The following is a 21,643-nucleotide window of genomic DNA, read 5'->3' as shown; positions in this document are numbered from 1 at the left end:
ATCTCTAACTCTCGAGCTCTCTCACACTCTCGCTTCCTACCCCACTCGGCTCTCACTCTCTCTCCCAACATTGTCTCAAGGGCCCTCTCTCTCTCTCTCTCTCTCTCTCTCTCTCTCTCTCTCTCTCTCTCTCTCTCTCTCCTCTCCCCAACCACTCCCTCCTTGTCTGTCTCTTTCCCCACTTTGTCACACCCTCTCTCTCCTCCTTCCCTCACTTCTTCTAGTTCACTCACCCTCTCTCCCCTATGTCTCAGCCTTTTTCTCTCCTCCCCCTTCACTTGGTCTCTTCCTCATCCTCTCTTTGGTTTTGTCTTTCTCTACTCATTCTTCTCTCTCACACACACACAATCTCTCTCTCTCTCTCTCTCTCTCTCTCTCTCTCTCTCTCTCTCTCTCTCTCTCTCTCTCTCTCTCTCTAGTTGGGTACTATGGGATAGGGGTGTTGTGGAAACCCTGGGCTATATAGAGGCATTTAGGTTGTGTGTCGGGTGTGTTTGCATTTTCCCCTTTAGAATGGTTGTAGCACATTATAAACAACATCAACATGTGGGGAGTCAACGACATTAAGCTCCTTTATCTTCACAATGCTTGTAAGAGGTGTAGAGCTTATGACATTGGCTTTACCCTTCTCTCTTTGCATAACAGAAATCCTTTTTCAAGCGTCGTTTTGTTGTGACAATGTAGCATTCAATGCTCCTTGTGTCATGTCATTGACTCTTGCTACGTGTGTTCTTATATTCGTAAGAATGACCACGACTACAAATACAACCTATCTATCTTTAATTGTTTTTTTGACTACTTCCACTAGCCATATATGCGTCATTATCCCCACTAGTGTCAAGAGATTGGCATTGAATCTCTTCTATGAGAAAAGCATTACTAACATCACTAAAAACAAGCTTGCTCTTAGGGACAGAGTTACTGATGGTAATGTTAAAGGCATGCCATGATGTAGGCAAAGAACATAGCAAGAAAATTTCATTCATTTCATCACATCAATATTAACCTGATGTAAGTTGTGTAAAACAAGCTATTGAACTAGTGTAAACTGACATTTCTACCTTCTTTCATATTCAAATACATGAGCTTTTTTGTGAGAAAATCTTTGTTTGAAGCACGCTTTCCATCCCAAGCTGAGCATAATGACTCCCATAATTCCTTTGTGTTAGTATTATCTATAATCATAAAGAAAATGGACTCACCAAGGTGCATGAAAATGGTCACCATAGCACGAGCATCAAGATCTTTGCACTAATCATCGGTGTAAACACCCTCTTTACACTCTTTCAATGACATTTCAAGGCCTTCATTGAACAAGAAATCAAGGATACGTTGATTTCATATCGTGAAGTTTGTGCCATCATACTTCTTGATATAATACTCTTCTTTCTCAAAAGTTCTAGCCATGACTGACAAGAGAAAATACAATAGCAGTATACACAACACAATGTACATTCAAAACATGAAATTGTCACTAAAAATCATAGGACACACACTCAAATATACACCAATGAGTATGCAAGAAAAATCATAGAACCAGATCCCTTCCGGGAGTAAAATTATCTCAATATAACACAAGCATCTCAAATGCTAGTCACGCATAAATCGTATGCATCCATAATTCCCACTAGAACTATAATAGTTATGACTGTCAAAGATTCTTGTAGATCTATCATCTCAAGTCCAGCCAATTGACATAAACCTTAACACTAAGGAAGCTTTGGATACAAACAACGTGCATTCATCATATACATGGAGATAAATTGTGCTTTAATCTTTGGAGAGAATGAGTTACACTACAGAAGCTATAGAAAATGGAAATAATGGGTCTAACTCATAAGTAGGTCAACAAAATAAGACAAGAACAATCTCAAGGGAAAATAGTAAAACTAGATCCAATTAATAAGGTCAAAGACTACTATGAGGAAGAAGGCAATACCACCTTACCTCTGCAGCTTGTTGTATAAAAACCATGGCCATTTTGAATAATGGGGTGGGAATTGCCATTGCCCTGAAACAAGTATGGGAATCTTGAGAATAACTTTCAATTTAAAAATTCTATATACCATGGCCATATAGATGTTAGAATCTTGGTGGACTCAGTCATAGGCAACACGCAAAGGGAAATAGTAGATATGGGAGTTCATGCAAATATCATAATTTACTCTACTATTGCTAGAATGTACACATAAATGATGGAAAAAACTCATATCAACTTCCATACTACCAATAGTTCTCTTTTGGAAACTCTATACAAGGGTAACATTAGACATTATAGTGGATGGTACGGTCATAAATTCTATGTAGTCCTTAATTCTAAATTTGGAGAAAAGGTCACCCAACATACAATGCAATATCAAATTGGGGGATCAAATTGATGGCTACTAAAAGCTCCAAAGGGATTAAGAGAATTCACTTTTGTCAAAATGATTTCCTTACAGACCTTCAATTGGAGCAACCACATACCATCTCTCCACAAAGACAAATACCTACAAGAAAAGGCATGCAAGAAACTAGGCACCTTTAGGTACCTAAAAAGCTCTCACATACTGAATCCAAATCCATATGGATATCTGTAAACCACAAGTAGGACCCCCAATCTCCCTAGATCCACATGGGTCTAGCTCTCAAAGAAGCAACCATCAACTCCACTACAAGGAAAACAACAAAAAAACCAAATGGTTGGACACAAAAATGTTACCATATATGTGATAGTGATGTGTGAGGACACACTTAGGATTGCCAGGGCACTTTTTCCCTCACTAGGAGGTTTTTCCCCCATGCATTGTATATACACCCATCATTATGTAACTTATCTTTCTATTTGAGCAGTCCTTTGTGTGGATTTGATGAGAGTGTCTCTTAGCAATATATACAAAGGAAGTGGTCAAAGAAACAATTTGGGCTGAAAATTATGTTTCATGTCCAAGGAGTTTAGTTCAGTAAAAAGATGGAACTTAAACTTGAACAAGAACCTAGCCCTAACCCTAAACATGAAATTAAACCTGAATCTAAACGTACTAGGTTGAATCTGAAATTGAACTTGGCCTTGAACCTGTTATTGAACTTGAAATTGAACAGAGTTTATACTTGAATGTGTACGTGAATCTAAAAATGGACCTGAAGACTTTAAACTACTTGAGGGAGAGTTTAATTTGCAGCCTTGTAGAAGGAATTTGAAGTGGGACACTGGAAGCAAAGGTCAATTTGACTATATTTTACTAACATAAGCCAAGAAGATTAGACGAAGATTTTTTTTTAGGATGTGGAGTCCAGAGTTAATTCTAATCTTCTTCCACATTTATTGAAGTCTGAAGATGTTGAAAAAGCAGTGTTTGATGGTTTGCAAGGTGTTTTTTCATATCCAACCGTTCATATCTCATTTTGAGCTAAAACTCAATTTATTTGAAAGGTTTACTACAAATTGGTGGTTAACATTGCAATGTGGAGATGTTTTTGAAGTATGTGATGATGGTTACTGAGCTTAAAGTTGGAGATGCTCCAAATCTTGAAGTGTCTGAAGTGAATGAAGCTCAATCTTATGTAAATTTTTTAGTTTTCTTTAATTTTGACTTTCAACCCAGATTTTATAGATGGTAGATGTTGGTTTGATAATTCAATATTGTCAATCTCTTGTTGTTTGGACCAAATTTTGCAAACCAATGATCATGAGATGGAGGTTTTAAACCTGATTTTGCAAAATGCACGTGTAATTCAAAGGGATTTTGTGTTTTAGATATTTTTCTACTAAATTTGTGATCTTTGATGATGAGCAAAATTGTTAAGTTGCATAGAGGGGATTTTTGGGCCTAATTTTCCACCAAAAATGATGGATGTTGAAGAGTAGATGTTTGTCATACATTTGGATCATATTTTTTATGATTCTTGGAAGGAATTTGTTTTCTTGAGAATCTATCTTGAAGATATTTTTTATGATTTTTAGATTTGCTAAAAATATGAAGAATTCAGGAGTGCAAATTTTAGTGATAGTTGGAATTGTGGACCTAAATTTAGCTATATTTTCTTTATGTTTGTGAGTAAAAATTCGATCCTTGAATTATGGTTCTACAAGTTTCTCTATATGATCTTATTTGGATATATATTTACATGATGGGTTACCAAAACTGGCGAGTTGCTTTGAATGGTTTCACTTGTAAACCATATTGTTAATTATGTGGTGAGGTGGTGCACAAACTAGAATATCATTATAAATCTTTCTGGGATTTATGGACGGTGTTTAGTGATTATAGTTCATGAATCTTGGATTAAATTTTAGGAATCTCACTTTGCACTATATAGTTATTGGCACTTACAATTTTTTAGAAGAAGGGATTATGTGGATGTCGAGTCTGAATTTTGAGAAAATTTTACCATCGATCTACCATGTGTTTAATCTAGAGCATTATTGGGTTCTTTTCTCAAGGTTATAACTTAATTCTCATTTTTAGGCTATATGCAATTTTCAGGCACCTAAACGATATAGCTACTCGTATCTTCATGGGAAGAGTGTCAGCCTCTAGGAATCTCGTGTATGGGACTAAGGATGATCAAGGAAAGGTGAAGGAATGGAGTTTTTGGGTGTTTCCTATGTATTCTTACCACTCAGTCATGCAGTTTCATGAATTGGGCCTAAATTGTCTCTTGATGCTTGTAACTCAATAATGGAGCGAACAATGGAATTATTATATGTATCTCTATGTGTGTTTCTTTCTCTTTACCCTATACTTCCATATCTTTGTGTGTAAGCATGTAGAGGGTGAGCCTCTACACCATCAACTTTCTAGGATATTACATAAAAATAATAATGACTGTTAAATCTTCACGATACAAAAAGATGGGTTGTGAGCTCGAAGAAGATGTTTGATGTGAAGGAGTACGAGCGGAAGTGCGACGTGAGAGAGAGTGCGAGAAGAAGAGCACGACGATATGGTGAACTCGCTCTACTGTAATGTGTAGGGCATAGTGAGTTCTTATTAGGTTTTTACAAAAGAATATGTGTACATACCTGGCAGCCCGCCCACTTACCTGGGCGACCACATTGGGCTTTATACCCCAACAACCTCCCACTTAAAGTCCAATATGGTACTTTAAGTGTGAGAGAAGCTACTATACAAGCTAATATACAAGAGATGTAGAGAAGTGATGTACTACCCTACACCTAACTGCTTGCGAAAATGCGCAAAGCTCTCTGAGGGAAGTCCTTTTGTAAGTAGATCAGCAGGATTTTCTGTGGTGTGAACTTTGACAAGCTGAAGTTGCTTATCCTCAAGCATTTCCCTGATGAAATGATACTTCACATCCACACGCTTTGTCTTTGAGTGATAAACTGGATTGCGAGCCAATTGTATAGCACTTTGACTATCACAATATAACACAGGCATCTCTTCTTTGATTCCCAAATCTGTTACTAGTTGATTAAGCCAAATTGATTCTTTGCATGCCTCTGATGCTGCAACATATTCAGCCTCTGTAGTAGACTGAGTAACACAATCTTGTAATCTAGAACGCCATGATACTGCTCCACCAGCCAATGTAAAGACATACCCTGACGTAGACCTTCGGTTGTCTAAGTCACCTGCATAATCTAAGTCTGTAAAACCCTTTACACTTAGCTCCTGACTCCCATAGCATATACGCATACTCTTTGTAGATTTCAGGTATCTCAATATTCCTTTCACTACCTCCCAATGTTTCTTGCCTGGGTTTGACATGTATCGACTTACTACTCCCACTGCAAATGCAATGTCTGGGCGAGTAGAAATCATTGCATACATCAAACTACCCACTGCAGACGCATATGGAATCTTATCCATTTCAGTTTGTTCTTCCTCAGACACAGGACAATCTTGTTTGCTAAGTTTCACATATGGTGGCAATGGAACACTCAATGCCTTTCCCTTCTCCATATTGAAACGTTGCAAAACCTTGTCAATATACTCTGTTTGAGATAACCAAATCAACTTCTTTGATCTGTCTCTCTCAATGCGCATACCAAGTATATGACTTGCCTCACCCATGTCTTTCATATCAAACGATTTTTCCATCTTTGACTTCAAAGCTGAAATTTCTTCCAAGTGCTTGCCAGCAATCAACATGTCATCCACATACAAAATAAGGATCAGCCAACTGCCATCCTTAGCCTTCTTTGTATATAGACAGTGATCGAACTTACTACGTTTGTAGCCTTGAGAAAGCATAAACTTGTGGAATTTATGGTACCATGCCCTCGGTGATTGTTTTAAGCCATAAAGACTCTTTAACAACTGGCATACCCAATCTTCCTTGCCTTTCTCAACAAACCCTTCTAGCTGCTGCATGTAAATTTCCACATCTAAATCACCATGCAAGAACGCTGTCTTGACATCCATTTGGTGCAACACCAAATCTAATATGGCAACCAATGCAAGAAAGCATCTCAATGTAGTCATCTTGACCACCGGAGAGAATACTTCATCAAAGTCAATGCCTTGTTCTTGCTTAAAGCCCTTGGCAACAAGCGTTGCTTTGTACTTTGGCTGACTATCATGAGTGGTGATCTTATACCTGTAAACCCATTTACAAGGTAGAGCCTTTTTGCCCTATGGTAATTTAACTAGCTTCCATGTCTTATTTTTATGCAGAGCTGTCATCTCTGATTGCATGGCCAATTGCCAATTCCCGGAGTCCTTCATTTGCACTGATTCCTTGTAACATGAAGGCTCATTGCAATCAGTCAACATGACATAGTTCATAGATGGAACAAACCTATCAGGAGGTCGCGTGACACGTCCAGATCTACGCACAATAGGTGGCTCAGGCTCAGCCACAACCTGTGGTTCCACTCTATCCTGTCCTTGCTCCTCTTGATCCCTGACATTTTGTCTTGCACGTGTAGGTCCATTTTGTCTTGCACGTGTAGGTCCATCTTCTTGGAAGACAACTCTTCTAATCTCCTCAACCCTCTCTGGTTTAGAATGATATTTGGATTCATTAAAGTGAACATCATTGCTGCGGCCAATCTTTCTAGATTCGGGATCCCAAAGTCTGTACCCCATCTCACCAGAATTACCATAGCCTAGAAAGATGCACTTTCTACTCTTTGGCTCAAGTTTGTTCCTAAATTCCTCTGGAACGTGAGTATATGCCTCACAGCCAAAGACTCTGAGATGCTTGTATGAGGGCATTTTGCCTAACCATACCATCACTAGCACTGAATCCTTCTGCAAAACCTTTCTAGGAGATCTATTTACAAGATGAACAGTTGTTGATACAGCTTCAGCCCAAAACCCATTTGGCAGCTATGCATTAGACAACATACTTCTGACCTTCTCTTGTATGGTCCTATTCATCCTCTCAGCAACACCATTTTGAGGAGGATTGTAAGGAGCAGTAAGTTCACGTTTTATACCTTTTGACTCACAAAAGTCCTGAAAGGCCTTTGAAACATACTCTCCACCATTGTCAGTGCGTAAGCATTTAAGCTTCTTGCCACTCTGATTCTCCACAAGTGTCACAAACGTTTTGAAAACACTCAACGCTTCATCCTTGTGCTTGAGAAAGTAAACCCATACTTTCCTCGAGTAATCATCTATAAATGTCATAAAGTAAGAAGCTCCCCCTAGAGATAGGTTAGGCATAGGTCCACACAAATCACTATGAACAAGTGCCAAGTGTGTATCTCTTCTATTGCTTCTACACCTTATGTGGCTGCTGTGTTTGCTTACCATACATACAATGTTCACAGAATTCAAAATCATTAAATGAAAAGCCAGGCAAATAACCAGAACGAGACAAGATTTCCATTCCCTTCTTGGACATATGTCCTAACCGGCTATGCCACAAAGAAACATTCGGCTGCTCGGTTACATTGATTACATTTTTAGAGACATTTGATACATAAATCATGTAAAGTCCTCCAGAATTTACTCCATGTGCTACTGTCATAGAACCCTTGGATATCTTCCACATGTTCTGTCCAAAAGTGGTGACGTAGCCAGCATCATCAAGTAAACATGTGCTGATCAAGCTCTTTGTAATTGCGGGAACATGTCTCACATTCTTCAGCGTGAAAGAAGAGCCATTCTGAAACTTCAATTGAACATCTCCAACACCTAAGATCTCACATGTCTGCCCATTGCCTAGCCGAACATGATCTTTAGTGGTCACATAAGAGGTAAACCACTCCTTGTTTGGAGACACATGAAGTGATGCCCCTGAGTCTATAATCCAGTCACTTAGTGCATTTCCATCAGATGCTGTAAGAAGAGCTGAGTCCATTGTATTCTTCAAGAAGTAGATGTCTCCTGACACTAGACTGTCATCCTCTGCAACAATGTTTGTCACATTTATTTCTTGAATCTTCATTGAGGACTTGTTCTTCTCACCATGGTCTTCAGCTTTCTCTTTGCCTTTTTCTGCTTTCCATTCTCTGCAGTCTCTTTTCATGTGACCCTTCTTGCCACAATGGTAGCATTCTATGTCACTCTTGCCTTTAGCACTGCGGGACTTGCTACGAGACTGATTCCTCTTTCCACCTTTGTACTTTTCTTTGGTCCTTCCCCTGACAACTAAGGATGTTCCTTTGCCTTTGTCCATTGTCTTTCTATTGGTTTCTTCAGTAAGCAGACTTCCTTCTACACCTTCTATGTTCAAACCATCTAGAGGTGCAGAATTACTCAAAGCTGTGCGAAAAGTGTCCCAACTTTCCGGCAATGTGATCAACAGGAACATAACTCTAACAGGTTCATCAAACTTGACACCTTGAGCTAACAACTGACTATAGATTGTGTTGAATTCATTCAGATGATTGGACATAGGTGTCCCTTCTTTCATCTTCAAGTCAACAAGCTTTTTAAGCCAGTATACCTGTGAAGCTGCACTCTGCTTCTCATAAAGATCACTCAGCTTTAACCATGCTTGATAAGTCGACATCTCGTCTGCCAAAGTCAGCATAATGGTAGAAAGTGCCAATTCATCCATTTCGCTTCGTTCATCTTCGTCCATATCTTCTGGGTTTTATCCCCTTGAGCTTTATAGGTTTTATCTGCTTCTTTTGTACCAACACGTGCCAAATCTGCTTCTTCCACAATGGGAAATTGGTTCCATCCAGCTTCTTGATATTGTAAAGAGCAGTGTCCTGTGATCCAGCCATAGCTACGCTTCACAGTAGTTTACTTTTCTGGGAAAAATTCGGCAGAGTTTCCCCTGTAAACTGACCTTTGAACCAATATCAACCTGTCAAATGAACCAAGAAAGCTTCAGATTCTGCAGAAATTTTGGCAGAGTCTCCTTTGTAAAATGGCTCTGGTGTACTAAATACAGACCAAAAAACAGCTCAAAAAACACTATCTCTCTAACATTGTAAGCTGTGGGTAAACCTGTCCTGCACCTGTACTGTCTCTGACTGTCCTGTCACTGTCCGGTAAGCATAGACTTCGACAATGCCTCAACGGCACTAAAGCAAAGATGCAATCCCAACTGTCTAACTCACAGTCAATACATCCTAGCTGCCTATCTAAGGGTGCTCGAGGGATCGCTCCATGACCTGTATTACCGAAAGGATCTCAACATTCGAGAATCCCCCAGCTCAATAAAACCTCACTCGACCCTCAACAAAGGTTGCAGTAAATCTGACAGTACATAGACTTCCCACAAAGTCATACATCCACAAACTTCCCACTGTATGCTGTAACCGCTGCAGCGGTTGTTTGCTGCGTGACTCACAGCTAGCAAACCCTCAACAGACATACATCATCTCTGACAATACATCCCATGTGGAAGTACCTGCAATGTCAAGATGAAATCTGGAATATCAAGCAGCAAACACAAGCTACCTGATGAGCTAGTGGATGTCGCCTACAGTCTGTGTGTAGATGCGCCCGTGTCGTATGTGACACGCCTCCAAGAACTATGAGCCGTCCTTCGATGTGTAGACAGCCACAAATCAACACTCTGGGAGTGTCGATATCCTCAGCACCTGCAGTCGTAGACCGAAAACCCTAAATTTGCAAAGTCGGATCTGCACCCATTGAGACCACGTAGTCGAAAATGGCCTGCGCAGAACTTTGTCGAAGCCGAACGATGACCGAGATGACCTCAGAATGAAATTCTGAGCACACCTAGCCCTACGGGCTATCCCACAAGATTTGGGGCCATGTCTTTGCCTGTTGAAGTTCACTCCAATCTGAGCTGGTGACTCTAGCCTCCTGCAGTGCTGCCTCGAGCCTCAATCTGAGCTCTGATACCAGTTGAAGGAGTACGAGCGGAAGTGCGACGCGAGAGAGAGTGCGAGAAGAAGTGCACGACGATATGGTGAACTCGCTCTACTGTAATGTGTAGGGCATAGTGAGTTCTTATTAGGTTTTTACAAAAGAATATGTGTACATACCTGGCGGCCCGCCCACTTACCTGGGCGACCACATTGGGCTTTATACCCCAACATGATGTAGCTATGATTTTGATTTCATTTGTATTAGAGGGCTTGGGAATTAAGAGAAAAAAGTTCAAAAAGATTTCCCAACCTAAACTATATTTTTTTAAAATGTGTATTTTTTAAAATTTTCAAAAAACATTTAGTGTCGCTTACACTGCTAGATATTCAATGGAGTCATAGAATTATATCACAAGCTATGCATTCGTTCAATTAAAAATACATTTCCATAGCTAGTCAAATAGAGGTTGTGTGCATCCACATCAAATGATTTCCTTATTGTGTTGTTACAAATGATGTAGCTACTGAACATTGATGTTCAGATTAATCAATCTCTACCATGTATGGCTCTCAAGGTATTTTAATTGGACATGATTTCAAAACACAAGATTCAATCAAACACGCTAACAAGCTATTGATATGGAAATAGTATACTATTCATCTCACTAGAAAAAGCATAATACTATCAGCAGAGATTTTGCTTGTTGAACTCACTTTTCACTAGATGTTTTGCAATTTGCATTAGAAAAGAATGTAATATATCCATTGGCATATACATGACCATTTTCTACACAACTTGGAGATCTCCTTCCACATGGTTAGCTAGCTAGATTTGAGAACTTTTATATCTACAATTTGTGACAAGCATTTTTAAATAACTCCCTTCATGGGCTTCTAAGCTTTATTTGTTCATACAATTTGGGAGATGACTACATTCTTTCATAATCCAAAGTTCATCAACTTGCATGTCCAGAACCTCAATTCAACCAGCCATGGTACCCTTTTGGATATAAAATTTTACCTCAATTTATTGAAAAAAAAGGATTTGCACTATATAATTCTTTAGCAAGCTAGAAACTTTCCAAGTGTACATTTACTCTTGCTTAAGGAGTTGATATCACAGGAGCATTCTTCCACGATCTTTTTGGCACTTCAATACTCTATAAAATAAACAATATAGCTTTGAGATTGTTTGTTGTCTATATTAGAATTAGACTAATTAATCCAAAGTGAGATTAATTTTATGTGAAGCATGATAGGCTTGTATCCTTTATCAAAATTCCATATAACTTTTTTATTTCATTCCAATGGGGTAATGCATCCACATTAAAAGCTTACTGCAAGCTTCCAATGACAGATTTTCTATAAATCTAATTTTCTCATAAGAAGCTACAATTGCACTTTAACCTCAATATATAATTTTAGAGTAATGTTTTTTTTCAATCAGAACTCTCAAATTGCTCTTTCTTGGGATAAGCTTTAAAATGTAAGAGAAAGTACTCAGTTACAGGGATGTCAAATTAATGTACGAGAGAGTACTTAGTTACAAGGATATCAAAATAATACCTGTAGAGACATGATTTTCTTTCAACATATGTCAAGAGCTCAAAGTGAGCAGCATTGAAAGTTAAACCGTCGATTTTGATCAACTTGTACAACGGAGACTTTATCCTTTAGATTGATGGTATGAGTGGCACTGCGTTGGTCATCCTTTGATAATACTCTACGAGATAATGAGTTAAAGATCTCTTTAATGCAGCACTCAAAGGCCTCACATGCATTGGTGGAATCTAAGGCAGAGGTCTCAAGAAAGAAAAGATGCTCAGTTTCTGCAACTTCTTGTCCCTCCTCCACCTCCACTTTTCTTGCTTGTTCAAGATCACACTTGTTGCCCACCAACATGATTACCACATTAGCCTCCCCATGCACTATACAAAACAAACACACAACATATTAATAAAAAATTTATGTCATTCCACTCTTTGTCTTGCACATGGGGAGCTCGAAAACACGAATAAGAAAGGAATTGTATCTCAACATCTTGCAGGAAACAAGAGTACCTACTATTATCTTAAGAATAAAATAAGAAACATTACATTTTTAGGGGTATGTATACGTATAGACACACGTGCTAGGGGAGTGTAAAACGATATAATTTTGTTGTACGAGCAAGAGAGAGAGAGAGAGAGAGAGAGAGAGAGAGAACATTTAACGTTGTTGGAACAATCCCAAAAGACCTCCAAATTGGGATGACCAATCTATCATGTTGGGGTGATGAAAGGTTATTCCAATTTCTTCTTCCGGACATAAGAATTTTGTCTTCTGATTCATACATGCACGTGTCATACACACACATGTGCATGAGAGAGAGAGAGAGAGAGAGAGAGAGAGAGAGAGAGAGAGTACTTCTCAATTCTTCAAGCCAACGAGAAACATTCTCAAATGTTTGGCGTCGCGTGATATCGTAAACAATAAGAGCACCAACAGCCCCACGATAATAAGCTGAAGTAACAGCACGAAAACGTTCTTGTCCAGCTGTGTCCCAAATTTGGGCTTTTACTTCTTTTCCACCCAAAGACATGCTTTGTGTGTGAAATTCTACTCCAATTGTAGCCTTTGAATTTGGATTAAACTCATTCCTCGCATACCTACAAGACATAAAATAAGAGAAAAAATTAATTGAAAAGCTTACGTGAGTACTCTCAAACATGTTTTGTTTGTGTGTGTGTGTGTGTGTGTGTGTGTGTGTGTGTGTGTGTGTGTGTGTGTGTGAGAGAGAGAGAGAGAGAGAGAGAGAGAGAGAGAGAGAAGAAATATTTGTGTAAGCTATATATGTTTTTGTTTCGGGGGGGTGTATCTTATAAAAAAATTCCTTCATACCACATGCAATTAGAGCCAAATTAAGAACCTTTTCTACACATTTGTGGATTAGAATAAAATTATTCCTCTTTTAATAAAACCAATAATTTTTTTTTAATTTGAATTAAAATTTTCCTCAAGTGTAAATTTGTAGCTCATAGGAACTATAACATATCCTTTTGTCAAGCGCACATGATACATCTACAAAATGCAACCATTGAGGATTTTGAAAAAACAAAAAAAATTAAGCTTTAAAAAAAATTAACTTTAAAAATAATTTATGAAAATATATGGATGGCAATTGACTTGAGACTTAAAAGCCATGAGGATGCTTAATATAATGGAAGAAAAGGTGAGCACTCAACTTTCTTTTTCATTTCTTTCTTGGTTATCAAAGATTCCTATATGCTAAAGGCCTTACTATCCATATCCAATTTTAATCCTTTGTGGCCCGCTAAAGGCCTTACTATCCATATCCAATTCTAGTTGTGAGGCATGCGTCCCTCAAAGTCTTAAAGAAAAAGACATCACGTTCTTTCAAATGGTATTTCTCAAAGCTGCATTCATTTTTCTGCTTTCATTTTTCTGTTGAAAAGGTTTTTAGAGAACAAAGGAATTAAGGGTGTATCCATAAGAAAGGGTGTATCTATAAGAGTTTGATCCATGATGTGAAGTATTGATTCAATATTTATTTTTTAATATTTTGATTTATAAAGAGTCTTTTTATTTAAAAACTTCATAAAACTTTATTTCATTAAATTGTTTTATTATTTTTCATTCTATTAAATCTATTCTTTTTTATGAAGACATTAAAATATTCTTTTGTTTAAGTTTTTCAATGTGTCTTTTTATTTTATTTTATTTTTATTTTATGGTTTCAAATGATAACATGCAATGTACCTTTCACTTTATTTTGAAAAAATAATCAAAATACCCCTCTAATTTGTAAAAATTCCCAAAATATCCCTCAAGTCAAAAACTCCTAATATACCCAAGTTGTATCTATTTTGGTTGGATTGTTCGAGGTTTTTTAATCTTTATTTCTTTTTTACAATTGAGATCCGTTTTTGAATGCTTAGCATGTAATTTGTCACAAATTACTTCGCAATGAAGAAAATTATGTCTAAATATAATAAAGAAATTCATCTCTGAAGCCTACATAATTAAGTCAAAATTCTAGTTTTAGTATCTTGTATTGATAGACAATCGGTCTTCTTATGAGAAACTACAAATTTTTTAATCTTTGGAGATATTTAATCTCATGACCATGGGTATTTTGGGTATTTTGGAAAATTTGAAGGGTATTTTGGAAATTTATGACAAAATATTGCGAATATTTTGGGAATTTTGAAATTTGAAGAGAATTTCACAAAGTACATAGGTATTTTTGGTAAACAGATTTTTATTATGCATTATAATGGGTAATATAATTTTAATTAGAATAAAACAAAAATTTCATGTGATTTTAAAAACTTACTCTTCATAAATCTCATCATCCATTGAACTTAGCAAGCCTTCGTGCTTCCTCACCTTGTTATTTTTCTTATTTGTGGTTTTCTTTTCTTTTTTTTTGAGGGGGAGGGGGGGTGATACATTACTATGATAGTGTCTTCAATGAACCCGGGTTTATCAAATGGGAGGTAGAAAACTTCAAGGGGAAGGTCTGATAATTTGATGTTCCTATTTGCATCGCCAAGTTCACATCCATAACACCTTGTCTTTGGTTAGTCCCCCGTGCCCTTTAGTATTGACGGGGCAAACACGTCATTATATGCAGCATCCTACTGATAATTTCTTTTGTTGGAAAAACCTTTAATTCCTTGAAAATCCACACACTTTACCACTCTCAATTTGTGTGTTACTATTGGCACACCTCTCTCTCTCTCTCTCTCTCTCTCTCTCTCTCTCTCTCCATTAGCCTGCTATAAATTTAATTAGAGGGAAAAAAAGATATACATCATGGGAACCCAAGGAAGAGGTTGATAGTAGGTGGCTTTACCAAAAGTCATGGGATCTTTAAGGACAAATTCGCATGTACTTCTCCACCCAACCTTACTTAAATAGCCTCTTAGGTACCTTAAGTCCCCCTTGCTCAAGCCCTACCCAAGACCCTTGTCCTCAAACTACTCCCCCCTTGGAGTATATTTTTTATTCTGAAAAAAACATGTGAAAAATCATTTCTTAATCACATTAAAGTTTTCCCGAGTGGAACCCTCATCAGGTATATCTTTCCACTTGACCAAACTTTGAAAGCATCGTATGAGTATAATCTTCACAAATAGCCATGTAGATTGAGGAGAAGAAAATTAGAATTCTCATAGCATAAATACTTCATAAGTGGAATATATTGATGCACTTGTTAAAACGAACATCGTATAAAGATTACCAAAATATGCACTGCTATCATACAACCACTCATAAGGTTGGCATACCTTCTTATCTTGCCACTTTTGCATGCAAAATCGTAATCATACCTAAATTGACAACCTTGTCCATGTAATTGTCTGCAAAGAACGCGTAGTAATAATTATCGTAGAACAAGAATGATCAGCACCATAGGACTCATTATGATAATAGGAGAATATGATGTCAGTGTCAATCCATGAGAGCTCAAACTCGATCTCCACATGTGGAATATGTCTCAAATTGATGTCAATAGCAAGACCATCCATCTAGGCCTCCTTTGCAAAAATGAATTTGTATTTAAATGGCTGAACTAAACTTCATGAGTTCTTAGACCATATTCTCCACCCTTGTGATGAATAACAAGTGTCATAGATTAAATCTCTACCCTTGTAGTCGTCAGATCTTCCTAACTCAAGCTTACTTTTTGAGATTTTGGAACGCATAAAAGAGTTAATTGTTTGTCTGGTTGCTACCTTTGTAGGTATGCTTGTCTCTATGACAAATACCAATCTCTCTTCATGTGAAAACTTGGAGTAAAACCTATAAGAGCTTTCCTCATAGGTTTTGTCATCTTGAAATCTCTTGCCATGAACTTGAATCATTGTGATAGCCCATGACCCTTGCCCTTAGTGTAAATCTTCTTTGTAGGTCGTAACATATCGTATGTTAGTGCATGCATCTCATAGAATTTAGCAACAGAATACTTAACTCTAGAATGTAAAAATGTGAATGATCAAACTCAATCATAAACGAGTCATCGTTCATCCATATAGGCAAAATAAATGCGTAGAAGAAAATATCCATGTACAACACATAACAAAAAATGTGTATAGTAAAAAATAAATACCAACATAAGTAAGACAATATTGACATCATGCTTGTTGATGGTCATTCTCCATAAACTAGCGTGCATGAGAAAGGGGGGTAAATATGAGAGAAATCCAACTGCACCTATTTTGGGTGCAATTATTGGAGGAGGGGGAGGTAGTCCATAACATTTACTCGCCCTCTGTGTGGGGGTACCCTAACACAAAAGTCTTGATTGTAGCTAGTGATTACAACCCAATTTCTCCTTCTAAGTGACCTCCTTTGGTAAGAGGAGAAGGTGGCAAGCATTATTGATTCAAATGTGGGAAAGCGCATGTCTTAGGATACTTGCATAGCTTGGGCAGCTTGCATTCCCTATATAGCTTTGTGCACGGCATGAACATCACAAGTGATTTGTCAAGCAGAGTGCATATGTGATCTAATGGGTCAAGAGCTAGTTGGTCATTGGTGTGTAAAGTCTCCTCTGGCCAATCCTAAAGTACAAGGGCAAATGATGTTTAGTGTGTAAGTTTCCTGAAACTTTTTTTTTTTTTTTTGCAAAACTCACAATTGTGATTGGATAGACTAAGAACAGAAATATACACCAATCCTCGAGCTCAAACCGAGCCTTGAGGGTCAAAGGATTACAAGTTATCTGCTTGGCAAAGAAACCACTCCTACTCACCGGTTTTACTTATTGCAAGATGTTATGTATTGTTCTAGGCCAGTCTTCTGAAGCTTGTTTGCCTCCGATCATGTGGATCGTCGCTCTGCTCTCTTGCATGATTTCACAAAAGCTTGCCACAGCTAGATCCCCCTCAAACACGCGGCGGTTCCTTGCTTGCCAAATATGGTGCAAGAAGTAGTACCTGATTATTTGAGTGCAGACGAGAAGAGCAGGACTTCCCATCCTGTTTACTACCAAAAGCAAAAAAAGATCGAGGGGAAGTTTCTTGAAACTTATAAAATAACACTCCCAGCCTATGCATATACATTATACATCTAGACTACTTTTGGGGCACGCAACCTAAGTATGAGTAACACCCAATGCCATACTCCTTTCATTCTCTTTCAAAACACAAGGTGTGAAACAGAAGAAAGTACAAACTGATAGATTTATTGAAAGATATTTGAGCTCTTGTTAGAAACTCTTGGGGTTGAAGCACACTGTCTGCATTTCACTCCAAAAATGGAGAGAAAAGGCTTTGTTTTTTTAGGGGGGAGGTACTCTGTGTTTTGAGGTGGATTTGCAGTGTGTCATATAGGCTCAACTTTTGTACAAATAGGATTACGCCACCACTTTTGACGTTGTGCCCAAACAAGCTCATTGATTCAAAGGAATACACCAAACTAACAGAGTTGCTCGTGCGACTGCAAATTTAGAGACCAACGGCGCTCCCAACTGCAGCTTGCCCATGGAACTAAGGCCGGGTTCAAACGAACCCCACGGGAATGATAGACTCGAAGTCTACTTGCGGCCCCCCGTTCACGAGGCGAAGGCAGATATAATATTCAAGTTTTTATATGATTATTCATCAAATGTGAAGAGTCCTATTGGCTCCTAAATGGCTCCTCTTTATTTGTATTACACGGAATCTCTACATATACGTTCCCTCCCTAAGCTCCCAACACTGCACGGAGCAAGCAAAAGTACCGACTTAAGTTCAGATTTGAACCATGGAAGTGGTGTCTGCATTAAGCCATCTCTACTAATCACCTGCCTAGTTGATTTTCTCGTCAATAGTGTAGCCCCTCTGATATTAAAAGAAAACCCTCCCCCAACCCCTCATCTAGCCATGTGGCGTCGTGGCTCCCCCTTAGCATAAGGGCCTCCTATCAACGCCGACGATCACGAGCATGTGTTCCTTGCTTGCGCATGACACTTGCATCCTTGTTGTTGGTCGTCCTCTTTCCGCCTGCATCACTTGCGACGACTTGGCAACCTTTTCTTTTTTGTCTTTGATCGTACACAAAGAATCTTCTAAAAATTCTTTCTAAAAAAGCAATAAAAATAATTGCACATACCCCCTACTAATCGCTCCGCGTGCGCATTAAGCAGAATCTCACCAGATTCCCTAAAAGAGGCTCTCTCTCACTCTCTCTCCTCTCTCTTCCGTCTGTCGTCTCTCTTCGCCCGCGTGCTCAAAGCCTCCACCCCAACTCACGACAGACCCCTCCTCCTCTGGCTACGCACACGCCAGGTCGACTGTCTGCACTCGCTGCCATGGCATTTGGCCCAGCGATGGAGCACTGACTATTCTCCTTCCTCTCTCTTCCATCTCTCCTCCGTGTTCCCTGCTCCGCAGCAGCTCCATGCGTGCCGATTCCCTTGCTAATACCACAGTGAACCAAGACCTCAAAAACACTCGCTCCGAGCCTCTCCATCCCCACTCCAACTACTCCAACATCCTTCGCGACTGTTGCCTCCTCTCTCTCTCTCTCTGTCTATCTCTGAAAAAAACGCGAAGCTGAACTCTTCTCGTCGGATATTTCCTGCGATATTAAAATTCTTCTTCTTCTCTCTCTCTCTCTCTCTACTCTGCCATGTGCCGCCCCCACCCTCTTTTCACTCAAAGCCTCAACACCATCTCCCTGGATACCCTTTAATTGACGTGCTTCAAAATTGGGGATCCCTACTAGTTATGTATCTAAGGGCCGGGCTACACGAGGTGCTAGTGGGGGCAAGGTGGGTAAAGCTATGCAAAAGGTCGTACCTTTATTACCAAAAAGAGAAAAGGTAACGTTCTATTTTCAATGGAAACTTAGAGGTGGAGATCCTTTCCCCCCCCCCCCCCCCCCCCCCCCCAAAAAAAAAAAAAAAAAACCTTCAATTTTCAAAGTGATAGTAGGGCTAAGAATTAGCTTCGACATTTAAAGAGAGAACCATGGATCACCATTTTTTTAAAAATACTATTCCTACTAACCCATGGTGCGACTCACCTAAACAAATTTTCCAACCGAGAAATGTACGTCCGCCCCAACCAGCTATGGTGATGTTCACATTGCACAACACATAACCTGCAAAAAGCGCTTCTATGCAGGTTGCTCTAGCCAGTTGATTGGCTCTTTAAGCAATTGTCCACCTTTGGACAGCTAAAAGTAGACGCTTGGGCATGAGTCGGCATGCCTTAGCTATATCTAACACGGGCATGGGAAACAAATTTTCCAACCGAGAAATGTACGTCCGCCCCAACCAGCTATGGTGATGTTCACATTGCACAACACATAACCTGCAAAAAGCGCTTCTATGCAGGTTGCTCTAGCCAGTTGATTGGCTCTTTAAGCAATTGTCCACCTTTGGACAGCTAAAAGTAGACGCTTTGGCATGAGTCGGCATGCCTTAGCTATATCTAACACGGGCATGGGAGATGGGATCAAAGGCTCCCATCACTTTTGGGCCCCGACATTAGGCGCGCACCGTAGATCTTGTCGCAAAAGTAAACTCGGCTATTTTTGTAAACTCGGGTACCTGAGTTTACAAAAATATCCGAGTTTATTTTTGGTCGCTCCAATACTTTTGCACGTCAAAACTCCATGGAAACATGTACATTCCACAGTGACATGTGCGGGCGTGGTGGATAGGCCACATGGCCCTCAAACCCTAGGTTGTGGGTTCAATACCGTGGGGCCGGGGGGGGGGGGGGGAGGGGCAAAGTAAACTTGGGTACCCGAGTTTACATTTTTCCCGAGTTTACATTGTCCACGGAAGCCCGGGATCTACGGTCCTCAATCATCCCAGCGTAAATCCCATCTCCTCCCATGCCCGTGTGAGATATAGGCGAGGGTCGGCATGCCACACCATCAATACATTGTGTGAAACATGTGCAGTGTGAACTCCGCATCCTCAAGCGCCTCAACGGGTTGGTCCACATAAGCTCACCATGGGCAGTGTCAACCCATCCTAAACCCAACGCCGTTGATACACATTCAAGCTCGCAGGTCCGTGGTTTGCGCTACAAAAGCGCACGGAGCTATCATTTTTTCTTTTTCCCAGGGGGAGGGGGGTGCGAAAGCTCGTAGCCCATTTGTTGTGCAATGAGTTTGCGCCCACCAAGGAAGCACGCCTTAATTTGCCTCCACCTCGCCTAATTAGAGCCTAAATGACACCCAAGGGGATCAACGATTGGAGATTGAGGGTGTGATCCAATGGTTAGATCCTAGAATGAAGGAAAAAGATTGGTGAGGTGAGGGACCAGGGGTAAATGTCCCAATAACAGGGCAGGCCAACCTTCGCCTATTATGTTGCTACAGTCTCTCTCTCTCTCTCTCTCTCTCTCTCTCTCTCTCTCTCTCTCGTTCTCGTGTGTGTGTGTGTGTGTGTGTGTTGCCGGGCTTACCGCGAGAGTAGATTGGACTTGCCAACAGCTGCATCGCCGATGAGCACCAGCTTGAAGAGGTACTCTTCTGCGTATTCCACCACCTCCTCCTCCTCCCCCCCCTCCCCTTGCAGCGCGTCTGCTTCTCCTTCAATTTTAGCGTAGCCCATGATTCCTAGTCGCAAAGCTATGCAAATTTTCAATGGCTGAATCACCAAGGCATCCTTGTACCCAACCCCAATATTATTATACTTTTGGTAAATTCTCTCCTAATTCGTATTGTCGTTTTCGTCGTGGTTTTTATGTACCATTCCACATTCTAGGTTAGTGTGAAGCCGGCAGACCACTAGAGAATAAAGTGCTAATAAGAGGGCCTCCCCATTAGAGCATCACCCCACACAATTAAGCACCAACTTTTGAAAGGGCTTTCTTCGAGATGAGTCACGCTTAGCGCGAGTGGGGGGTATGGGGTTATTGAGCATAGTTAGAAAAGGATGGGTCGCAACTCTCGTGGATTTTCGAGAGAGAATGGAATGCAGCTTTTCAAGGAGAAAAGATCCTTCATTTTTCAATTTTTGGATCGGTCAAAAATTTCCCTGCAAATGAGGAGGCAATAGGATTGCCTAAACTATACTATTTTCAAAGTACTAACACAACTCTAGGAGGCGTTCAAAAATTACAAAAATATTTTCTTATTATGTAAATTCATTATTTTCCTTCCCCCCACCTCTCACTAGGTGCGACCCAGATCTTAAAAGCCTTAGAGGACTACCCCATGCTACAAGTCAAGGGGTCCTCGATGTCGCAGAAAGCCAACAACCCGTAAAAGTTTCTGTGTCTTTTGGATTACGAATGTCTAGATAAAGCACCACTAGATTTGCACAAATTAGATGTGTGCATGTGTGCTTAGTTTTCCCTTGTGGTGCATTTGTGTTATGCAAAAGTTTTTCAAGTCTACTTGCAAAAATTATATATAAGGTATTCTTAATGGCTTTAAACAAAATATTCACCAACTATATAGTGTATATAGTGGGACACTCTCTAAAGAGTAGAAAACGCAAAAGGG

The 21,643-nt window shown here is 39.6% G+C and overlaps 1 protein-coding gene across 1 annotated transcript; it reads right to left on the bottom strand.

Moving 5' to 3' along the window:
• Positions 1-11,680: 11,680 nt before the first annotated feature.
• LOC147418997 (ras-related protein RABA5c-like) lies at positions 11,681-20,750 on the bottom strand. Its single transcript, XM_086506384.1, has 3 exons — positions 20,599-20,750; positions 12,596-12,837; positions 11,681-12,117 (listed from the first exon to the last, which is right to left on the bottom strand). The coding sequence occupies exons 1-3, from the start codon at positions 20,745-20,747 to the stop codon at positions 11,795-11,797; spliced, it is 714 nt and encodes a 237-aa protein (XP_086362510.1). The 5' UTR covers positions 20,748-20,750; the 3' UTR covers positions 11,681-11,794.
• Positions 20,751-21,643: the final 893 nt, after the last annotated feature.

The sequence above is a fragment of the Adiantum capillus-veneris genome, chromosome 29, assembly GCF_014529385.1.
Source record: "Adiantum capillus-veneris isolate H3 chromosome 29, ASM1452938v2, whole genome shotgun sequence".
Classification (NCBI taxonomy): domain Eukaryota; kingdom Viridiplantae; phylum Streptophyta; class Polypodiopsida; order Polypodiales; family Pteridaceae; genus Adiantum; species Adiantum capillus-veneris.
The sequence above is the reverse complement of the archived record's forward strand: the minus strand, read 5'-3'. Positions and strand labels throughout refer to the sequence as shown.

Bases quoted from the DNA above. Each gene is read 5' to 3' on its own strand.
- LOC147418997 (XM_086506384.1), bottom strand. From the start codon at position 20,747: ATGGGCTACGCTAAAATTGAAGGAGAAGCAGACGCGCTGCAAGGGGAG. The intron at 12,838-20,598 runs GTAAGCCCGGCA...TATGTCTTGTAG, and splicing joins AAGTCCAATCTACTCTCGCG to GTATGCGAGGAATGAGTTTA. The intron at 12,118-12,595 runs GTACTCTCTCTC...TGTTTTGTATAG, and splicing joins TTGGCTTGAAGAATTGAGAA to TGCATGGGGAGGCTAATGTG.